We start from the raw sequence: 10735 nt of genomic DNA, 5'->3' as shown, positions 1-10735 counted from the left end.
TAGATTACCGACGACCGGTAACTAAGCTAGATTACCGACGACCGGTAATTAAACTAGATTACCGACGACCGGTAATTAAGCTAGATTACCGACGACCGGTAATTAAGCTAGATTACCGACGACCGGTAATTAAGCTAGATTACCGACGACCGGTAATTAAGCTAGATTACCGACGACCGGTAATTAAGCTAGATTACCGACGACCGGTAATTAAGCTAGATTACCGACGACCGGTAATTAAGCTAGATTACCGACGACCGGTAATTAAGCTAGATTACCGACGACCGGTAATTAAGCTAGATTACCGACGACCGGTAATTAAGCTAGATTACCGACGACCGGTAATTAAGCTAGATTACCGACGACTGGTAATTAAGCTAGATTACCGACGACTGGTAATTAAGCTAGATTACCGACGACTGGTAATTAAGCTAGATTACCGACGACTGGTAATTAAGCTAGATTACCGACGACTCGTAATTAAGCTAGATTACCGACGACTGGTAATTAAGCTAGATTACCGACGACTGGTAATTAAGCTAGATTACCGACGACTGGTAATTAAGCTAGATTACCGACCACTGGTAATTTAGCCGCATTACCGACCACTGGTAATTTAGTCGCATTACCGACGACTAGTAATTTAGCCGTATAACCGACGGCTGGTATTTAAGCTAGATTACCTATGGACGCGCAACGCCCTAGGACTATTTCTCCCATATTTTCTAAAGAATTTTAATTAATATGAAGACTGAAGTGACAGATATTAATAAAAACTGTCATTGTAGACAAAGACTGGAAAGTGTAAAAGATAAGGTTTGAAAATGAACTGCCTGAAGTAACAGATATTAAAATTTTCACTTTTGAAGACATCATTATAAAACATCAATTATTTTAAAAAATTCTTATCTTACTTTTTTTCACCAAAATTTCATTTTCCCAAAATATTTTTCAGCAATATTTACCAAGTATTTTGTCCTCAATAGAAGTTGTCACCTAGAAGGGTTTAAGGGATACTAGCTTGGCACTGGTTTTACTTTCAACTAACATTTGATTCTAGGAGATTCAAATGCTTGGATATCTGAAAAGATTTCTCTTGAAGAGTTTTAATTTTTATATTTTAAAATTGAAAATATTGCGAAGCGGAAAATAATATAGGCCTTTTCTTTGTGATTTAGTTATTAGTGTCGAAAAGATCTGTAGATTGATCGTGATCTTTGAGAGCAACACAGCACGTTAATATTTAATACTTTGAAAGCTTTACAATTTAAGAATACGTTTTGTAAAGTTTTAATACGGTTTATATTTTGTAAGCTCTCAACGATTTTCTCACGTTATAGGGTCAATTTTCTACCTAATTTTAAATTTTTGATAAAAAATAAAATGTAAAGCCGTAGTATTTTTAAAATAACGCGCATGTTCCTTTTTAAAATACTTTCCCGAAGTAATTTTGGTGAAAAAAGTATGATAAGAATTTTTTAAAATAATTGATGTTTTATAATGATGTCTTCAAAAGTGAAAATTTTAATATCTGTTACTTCAGGCAGTTCATTTTCAAACCTTATCTTTTACAATTTCCAGTCTTTGTCTACAATGACAGTTTTTATTAATAAACTAAAAGAATCCCTCAAATTTAAAGGTACTTTAACAACGATTAATTTTTTGGTCCGAAAACCAAAATTCAAACACACTCACTGACCTACAAGAAGCAAAAGAACATGTCCAGAAAAATAATATGAACACGCGACCAAGAAACACAATTTTCGGAATAAATACACATACCAAGATGAATAATAACTCTGCTAATTTACCCTAAAATTATGCTTGTAGAAACATGACTTGGGTATGATCTGTGACATTGACGAAGAATAGCACTGACTAATAATTTGTGGCGATTGCTTCGGAAAAATTGAAACAAGGAGCTATTGGGTAACCGCGAAGCTTAAATTTTTTGCCGCTACACAAGATCAAAATCAGATTATTTATATTATACTTAATTTATGATTTCGTGGTATATATTTAAATTTTGTGATCAATATTTTGATTGCATGAACTGTTATTGATTTTGCATTTGTTGTTCATTTCTTACTACAGTTTTTGATTTCGTTGTTTACTTAGACTTAATGATTTGAATTCTTATTTCATGATTTATTCTTTTATTTTCGACTAAACTATCTAAAAATTGAAAAGTTTTTTTTTTCATTTTCTTTTGCCCGATCATCGCACTTTGAAAGATGACTTCGTAGAATCTCAAAATGACCGACGCCTCACTAATAGCGACGGTTCTTAAAATTTAACATTGAATCGACTTGCACAGTTGAAATATTATGATGAGAATGTAAATTGTGTAACTGACGATGAAATATTCCAACGTACTTCGTAAATCAGTCAGGCGGATGTAGTTTACGACAGCCGCCGAGTTCTTTACCATCAATTCTTGCATCTTCACAGGATACCTTATTTTATCTAGCCATATTTGTAAACAACCACTTTCCCACAAGGTCATAATCCTATAATAAAAATAATTTTAAATCACAAAGGTCCCAATATATTCCAGTAATTCGCAGAAAATAAAAGTAGAAAACCTTATTTTATCTTTTCATATTTGTAAACAAACACCTCCCACAAGCTCTTAATGCTATCATAAAAATAATTTTACGTCAAAAAAGTTACTATAAATGCCCGTAATCTACAGAAATTGAGGGTAGAAAAAATTATTTTTAGCTAGCAAACCCTTTTCCACAAGTTCATATTTTTACATCACAAAAGTTTATAATTTACAGAAGTAAGGGTTGAAGCAAGGATACTCGGAGTGACGAGTCTGGATTTCCAACACCCAGACTTATACAGAGGTTTAGAGCCAAAAACATAGTGAACTCTGAAGTTAACTTACACCCAGTTAAACTGTCCTTGACAAGTGAAGTTCTTTTGAAATGCAATGGCTGTGCGGTTCTCCTACTGCTCGAATTTTAGACGGAGGGTACCCGTCCTTGAGTAATCGAAGCTCCATACGAAGCCTAGAGCCAGCCGTGATAATGCGTCTTGCGTAGATGTCCGCGTAATCCGTTTCTCTCCTTGGTCTAATCTCACTCACTCGACGAAAAATGTCTCCATATGGTTTCGAAGGCTGAATGTAATAGCAATAGAGCAATTGCATTGACACGAATCCTAATTATCAAAATATAAAATTCAGTTACCATTTTTGCTATGTCATTTATGAGAGAATTGTGTTCAGGAATGAAAAATTTCATGGTTCCCAATCTGAGAAGTGATGCTAAGTCGTCTAGAGAATTTATGCTCTTTTCGCTTGAGACGCTAGTTGAAGCTTTCAGTGTATTTCCATAGTAAGCAGTTAAGATTGTGCAATACATAACCCATGAAATTACGATTAATGACGCCGGTTGTTTAATCTTCTGTATATCAACACCTGAAATCATTAACACTTTCCATATCGAAACAAAATTTGGTATTTTTAAAAAATGTACTTTGTCTCGCTGCAATTCCAAAGACAAGCAAAAAAACGTGTAGTTTACTCTTTATATCAGCACCCGAAAAGAAATAAATGAGCATGAAAACCAGAATTGCAACTGCCATTACCGCTATCCAAACCTAAAAATAAAAATTAACTATATTTTCAATTAGAATACGGGTGTACCTCGTATGAGCAGTTCCCGGTAGAGCAGTTCTCGAAATAGCAACCGCGATTCAAAAAATCAGCGGTGTTTTTCAAAACTGCTGTTTTAGAAATAGCGGTTGCTATTTTGGGAAATAGCAGTGTTTGTGTTGAGTTTTGCGCATTTCTTAACACTGCAGTTGTATTCTTTGGTTTCAAAAACTACCTTTTTCTGTGATCATTTAATCAGTAATATGACCTAGTAACGGATCGTGTTTATGATTTTTTTAAAGTACACTTTAATATTGTACTATTCTTAAGGCTGTATCAGTTTACAATTCTCATACCAGGATAGAAAAAATAATTCGAGAAAGGCTATTTTATTTCGGAAGTAGATAACTGTAAACAGTAATTTTTTGTAAAGGGCATTTTATAATTTGAGAAAGGTCATTTTGTTTCGGAACTAGATAATTGTAAGCAGTAATTTTTTGGAAAAGGCCTATTATAATTCCAGAAAGGTTATTTTTATTCTGAAGTAGATATTGCAAACAGTAATTTTTTTGGAAAAGGTATATTATAATTCGAGAAAGGTAATTTTAATTCTGAAGTAGATAACTGTAAACAGTAATTTTTTGGAAAAGGCACATTAAAATTCGAGAAAGATTATTATAATTTGGAAGTAGATAATTGTAAACAGTATTTTTTTTTGTAAAAACAATATTATTATTTGGGAAGTCAATGAATATGAACAAAAATATTTTAGAAAAGGCGTAACATTGTTACACTATTTCCAAGATATTACTAACCTAAGTCTAAGTCTAACCAAACGAAACAAAACCTAACATGACCTGACCTAATACTATTTAGTTGAAGTAATGAACTTTAACCTAACCAAATTATCCATATCTGACCTAGTTATTTTTGAGTTCATATAACGAAGCTGGGCCAGCTTACACCATAATAAACATCTATCGTTTTTCGCATATCTGTTTTCCCGCTCTTTAGAGAACTGCTGTAACGGTACGCCGCGTTTACGAGAACCGCTATATCGGTAATTGCTGTAACGGGTAAACTGCCATTTCGGGAACCGCTATTTAGGGACCTGCTGTTATGAGGACCGCTCATACGGGAACTGCTCATGTGAAGGCTTCCCTAGAATACAAGTATAATTAGAAGCCACTTAGGCTGATGATGCCTTTGCATAAAGGCGAAAATAGTCGTGTCGCGTTTCATTAAACGCGTAAAATTTTGAAATAAATTTTTATTGTGTTAACCAAAATGGCTTCTAATTATACGTTGTATTCTATCATTACTCACAAGTGCCTTCAATTTTAATTATATTTTCAATTAAGGCGTTGACTAATAGTTGTTAATCTAATTAATTTTTCTATTGCTTACTTTGGAACTTATATGTCCGACAGCACCAGTCCACGTATTGTTTGGTAACATTTTGCCAAAATGGGGAAATTTCGTCTCGTGAAGATCGTACCTGTAAGTATATGAAGTGAATAACCCATATAAAAGCGATCGTTAAAATGTAGTCTGCAGTGCAGTGCCTTCGCCCAGGCAGGTTTCTTCGAAAATAGCCAAAATACTATACGTAAAGTTTAAGGTTTTCGCAAGGCTGTTTAAAAGATTTGCTTCCATTCCACTCAGAATTGGTTCACCGTTAGGTAATCGTCCACGTACTTGAAGGTAATGGCTCTTAAGTAAAAAGAATAGAATTTAATATTTATTAAATTATGATAGAGCAAAATAAATCGCAATATTACCTTCATAAAAGTTAGTTTAAATCTTCTTCCAGAACAACTAAAATCATTCCTTTCGGTCATCATAAAAACATTGAAATCTACTTGGGTTTAATTTCTATATCAATATAATACAAAATATTCCTAATTCAGGTGATATTGTTGTACGTATTCCTAACAGCGAACTTATAATAATGTTCAATATCTTCGTTGTAGCTAGTCATAGAACAGGAATGACGTGTCAAAGTCACATTTATTCGAGAGAAAACTCGAGCAAATCAATTTCAATCTTGGAAAGAAACATTTTCCACCCAAATAATGGAAACAAAGTTAACTCCAGAATATAGATTATATAATCATAAAGCTTTTTCTAAGCTTATGTCTATGAAGGGATTTCCACACTAAGCCTGTGGCTTATTTACAGGTGGGTCCCTTTACAATGCATAGAGGGGTGGTGGCTAGGCCCTACGCCACAGCTAAAAGACAGCGCCCTATACATTTAGTGGACTTTCGCGCAAAACAAACAACACCCTTCACTTTCACGCGGTAAATCACGGGCGAGAGAACCCAGGGAATATACAATCTTCGCCTATATACACTGAGAAATACAAGACGTCATTAAAGTATTGAAATCTTTTTGAAGCATTGAAAATTTATTTTTTTTGGGGTTTAAATTCAATATCAATATCATACAAAATATTTTAAACTCCGACATTATTTTCGTATGTATTCCTAACCACAAACTAATAATAATGTTCAATATCTTTGTTATAGCTAGTCTTAGAACACGAATGGCGTGTAAAAGTCACATTTTCTCGAGAGAGAATTCGTGCAAATCAACCTTAATCGTGAACAGAAACTATTCCGACCAAAAAATTTGAACAAAGTTAACTCTAGGGCAGATTATATATTTATAAAGTTTAGTTTACTTTCGCGCAAACATAAATTACCCTTCACTTTCACGCGAAAAATAACGGTCGAGAGAACCGTGGGAACACAATACTAACCATTAAAACTTTTGCCTAGAAACACGGAGAAAATCAAGACCATATAAATTCAGATATGAGTAACCCTTGTTAATTCAGCTGTAATTAACTCTTATTAATTCAGCTGTAATTAACTCTTATTAATTCTGATATAATTAACACTTATTAGTCTATTAAGTTTTAACTTTCAAATAATGCTTGCTTCGGAAAATTAGATAAAAGGTACCATTGGGTAACAGCGAAGCTTTACTTTTTCCCTATTACACAAATTCAGATCAGAGCATTTATTTATTCGCGTTTAGAATATCTTGGTAATTTCCCACCGATAATACCGACACGCATATGTTATGATTATGTTCATCCGAAGGTTTGCTACTATTTTCCTCGAGTTTAAGTTTTCTAATGTTAGTAAAAGCAACTTATGTTTTCGTCAAAGCTTTTTGTGCAAGAAAGCTTCAAAATTTTAAGCCCTTAAAGGGAAGGCTGAAACGGTTTCGGGAGAATTAATTGCAACCATAAAGATAACCTTCCAGTTTAGGTTACTTGTTAAATAGTTTTCGAAACATTCTCTTTTGAAAATAATCGCTGGACTATGATGAAATAAGAACCGATGTAAAGTTAGACAAAAGTTTTCTTCTGATGTTTTTTTTCTTTCAAATGAAGTTTCAAGGATTATACAAATAGTATCTTGCGAAAGCATTTTACCAATAGTATCTTGCAATGTTGTATAGCAATCACAACCAGAGACGCAAAATAACTTATGAAAAGTAGACCAAATGTGGTTTTTAAATCAATGAACCCGATGTAGTTAACTTCCGTGGCCGAGATCATGTTCTTCATCTCTTCCATAGTCACTGGAAACATTAATTCTTCTTGCCACTTCTGCAGACAGCCACTTTCAGATAATGCTATAATGCTGTCATGGGAAGAATTACTTATATTAATCACAAATATACAGATTTATACCGTCTGGTATATGCTAAAGGTAATACAGAGGATGGTGCAAAGAAAAATCATTTGTAATACTATCATGTAACGGTAACACAACCAGTTTCCCTTATTTGCCACTGGATCTCAGTGAACTCATACTTACACCCAGTTAAACGATCCTTGACAAGTGAAGTTCTTTCGAAACCCAATGGCGGTGTTTAAACTTGCAAGGGGTTCACTTACTGCCCGTATCTTAGACGGTGGATACCCCAATTTAAGTAGTTCCAGCTCCATTCGAATTCGAGATTGTGTGGTGGTAATGCGTCTGGCGTAGATGTCAGCGTTATTCGATGGTCTTCGTGGTCTAATCTCAGTCACTCGACGAAATAGATCTCCGTACGGTGTGGGAGGCTGTGTGATTTCAAATCAAGGCATATTGCAGTATTATTCATCATCGGTAACAATAAATATTAATTCACCTACCATTTTAGCGATATACTCTAATATAGAGGAATGTTCCGGAATATAAAAATTCATGGTTCCCAATCTAAGAACTGATGCTAAATCGTCCAGTGTATTTATATCATTTTTCGTTGGAACGCTAGTAGAGGCTTTAAGTTCATTTCCATAGAAAATGTTGGTGATTGTGCAAGTAATCAGCAATGAAATTATCATAAATGAAGCTGGTTGTTGAATACTTTTCAGATTAACACCTGCAATCATAAAAATGAACAGCCGTATGAGGAGACGAAGTAGTTTTTCAATAGCCAAAAAAAAATGGTACTCTACAGTCGGGGATTAACATGATATTTAATATTATTGTAACATATTTAAGTAAAATGTTTTGCAAAGTGAATAAAATACCTTGTTTCGCAGCAATGCCAAAGACGACCATAAAACTGCTCATTTTAAATGGTGGCTTATGACGAAAGGTATAACATATGTACAGTAGAATTGAAACCAAAATTGTACAAGTTACTTCTACTAGCCAAAGCTTAAACATAAAAAAAATTATTTCAGGTAGTCATGAAGCAAATTTATACTTACATTAACATTAAATGGACTCAGAAATAAAACTTTTGATCTAGTTCCATTTTCAACACCCACGTAAAAGCGTAACGTGTCGTGAATATAAGGGACACTGAAATCGATAACAGTTCTTCTCCCCTCAGTAACGGAAAGTGCAGAAATGCAAAAATCGGCTTTCTTCGAGAGATATTTTTTGTTATTCGAGTGTGGTTTTAATTTTTTTAAACAATTACTTACTTCAGCAGCCAGACGTCCGACAACACCAGTCCAAGATTTATTTGGTAGCAATTTCCCATACTGACCAGATTCAGTCTCGTGAAGATCGTACCTTTGAAAATTTTAATTTGTTACCTGAAACATCTGACGTCTAATAATTGACAGAAATAGCTTACGTAAAGTTAAGTGTGCTGGCCAGACTATTTAAAAGATTTGATTCGATTCCATTTAGAATTGGGTCACTGTTAGGTAATCGGTTAACAACTTGAAGGTAAAGAGTCTAATATAAAATAAAATTTCCTTACGTAAGGACTCGTCGAACTGAAGGAATTTTGGTTACTATACCTGCATAAAAGTTAGTTTGAGTCTTAGCCCTGAACAAGTGCAATCCTTCATTTCCGTCTTATATAAATGCATTAAAATTGATGTAGTTGGCAAAAAAGTCATATTGGGTGGAACTTGATTTAGAGCAATATGCAACCGAACCATGACAAAACAAATGCAATATACCTCAAATAGTCGGGCAGAAATTAGTGAAAATAATATTTAATTTGCCGCATCAGTTATTTCATGGTAAATATAAAATCTACGATATAGTGGCTCCACCTGTAAGACGCGAAACTATTTGATTCTACGCGAATGTTTGGCCAACTTCCAGTTTTCAACCTTTTATTGGGTAATTAAAGTTTTTAACATATTAAAGTGGATTCTTAAATCTGGGCAATTTAAACGCTGGCTCATGACAGAATTAATTCACCAAATGCAAGAAAATCGCCAATTACTCAAGTCAGTTCCACTACCCAAATCTTAAACATTAAAAAAAATTCATAAAGTTAGTCGTGAAGTAAATTTTCACTTACATTCCCACACTATGGGTTAACTCTGATACGTTAGTGAGTTGCCCCTCGATGCGCTAAAGCGCTAGAATGATCTACTCGTTCAGCACACCCGTAAGCACGGGAAAAAGGAATTATTTAAATTAGGGCTCGGCTCTCATAGGACGCGGGACTGGCGGAGCAGATCCCTAGCTCTGCCAATTTCACGTAGTTTCTAAGTTCAAACATTATGCATGACGTCAGGGGTGGCAGTTTCTAGACCTCCTCCCCTTTAATTCAAACTGGAAGGTCTAGAAAATGACCTGTTAATGACTCCAAGTTGAAGAAATCTATTTATTCCTGGTAGTAGTAGGAATGCTAACACGTGGCAGCCATAGGCCTTTGGAAGTAGAAAAAGCGTTACATCCGTTCATTCCTATTTTGGGATCCACTTAAATCTGGGTGCACGGCAGTGCACCCGCCAAGTGGTCGTGCACTACCAGCAATCCTTTACCCGAAACATTTCAGCCTCATTTTGACCCCCTCGTAACTCGGTACTGGGGAATAGTACACCACTCATATTTGCACCTCAAGGGCACAGTGTTAATCCTAGGAAGTCCTCCAGCTTCCAGCTTTCTAACTCATTTGGTTTCTGTGATAATCCTATGTGAAAATGACACATTATGAGACTGACTGACTGACTGACTGACACATCATCAAAACCTCTAGGGCATTTCCGGTGGTGCTATAATGATGAAATTTGGCATACTTGTACCACTAAGCATACAAGCAAAGGGAAAAAGTCCCAAAAGCGGGAATTTTCCCCTTTTAGCCCCTGAAATGGGGGTTTAGAATTAGAGTCATCATCTTAACCTCTAGGGCACTTCCAGTGTTGCGGGAATGATTAAATTTGGCATACAAGTAGGACTTAGCATACAAAGAAAGGAAAAAGTCCCAAAAGCGGGAATTTTCCCCTGTTAGCCCCTGAAATGGGGGTTTTATAATTTAGATCCCCTCGTAATAGGACATTATAATTTAATGTTTTCGTCTTTTAATATTAATATTTTTTACTAATATGATTCTTTCGTATTGTTAAATTTATGTTTTTTACTTAATGTTTTAGTAAATAAATTTTTTACTCATTTCCTTTTCATTTCGTCTGAAATGGTTCTAAGCGTGTTTTGACTCATTTAGTTTTTCCATAAGGAAATTATACTCTCTCTCTCTAAGGGCCCAAGCGCATCTATTATTAAAAACATCTAGTTCTGCTAGATGTGACGTAGATTTTGTATAGAGGCTCCTTCCGAATTTTTCGTGAAATTCGCGGGAGAGAAAAATAATTTTCAAAATCAGCCACGACCGATATCCTAAGCCGGTCGTGGTCTAGAGGCGAGCTCT

At 34.8% G+C, this 10735-nt stretch overlaps 1 protein-coding gene across 6 annotated transcripts; it reads right to left on the bottom strand.

Annotated features, from left to right (window-relative positions):
* Positions 1–5448: 5448 nt before the first annotated feature.
* Positions 5449–10355, bottom strand: LOC149690083 (glutamate receptor ionotropic, delta-1-like). 6 transcript variants are annotated; one of them, XM_089869593.1, is made up of 10 exons: positions 9189–10354; positions 9033–9128; positions 8868–8924; positions 8699–8802; positions 8544–8634; positions 8325–8483; positions 8142–8271; positions 7761–7990; positions 7441–7688; positions 5449–7263 (listed from the first exon to the last, which is right to left on the bottom strand). In XM_089869593.1, exons 3-10 carry the CDS (start codon positions 8916–8918, stop codon positions 7020–7022), a joined length of 1257 nt encoding a protein of 418 aa, XP_089725719.1. In that variant the 5' UTR covers positions 8919–8924; positions 9033–9128; positions 9189–10354; the 3' UTR covers positions 5449–7019. The 6 variants fall into 6 exon arrangements, with proteins under 6 accessions (XP_089725719.1, XP_089725721.1, XP_089725723.1 ...); XM_089869595.1 differs by having other exon boundaries at positions 9033–9318; positions 9383–10354; XM_089869597.1 differs by having other exon boundaries at positions 9383–10354.
* Positions 10356–10735: the final 380 nt, after the last annotated feature.

Source organism: Phalangium opilio, unplaced genomic scaffold (assembly GCF_054372755.1).
Source record: "Phalangium opilio isolate 3A_F unplaced genomic scaffold, DU_Popi_V2 ptg000031l_1, whole genome shotgun sequence".
Lineage (NCBI taxonomy): Eukaryota > Metazoa > Arthropoda > Arachnida > Opiliones > Phalangiidae > Phalangium > Phalangium opilio.
The sequence above is the reverse complement of the archived record's forward strand: the minus strand, read 5'-3'. Positions and strand labels throughout refer to the sequence as shown.

Excerpts from the sequence above, each read along its gene's own strand:
- LOC149690083 (XM_089869593.1), bottom strand. The coding sequence starts at position 8,918 with ATGAAGGATTGCACTTGTTCAGGGCTAAGACTCAAACTAACTTTTATG. Across the intron at positions 8,272-8,324 it reads TGAGTCCATTTAATGTTAAT|CTTTGGCTAGTAGAAGTAAC; the intron begins GTAAGTATAAAT and ends TTTATGTTTAAG. Across the intron at positions 7,991-8,141 it reads TGGCATTGCTGCGAAACAAG|GTGTTAATCTGAAAAGTATT; the intron begins GTATTTTATTCA and ends TTATGATTGCAG.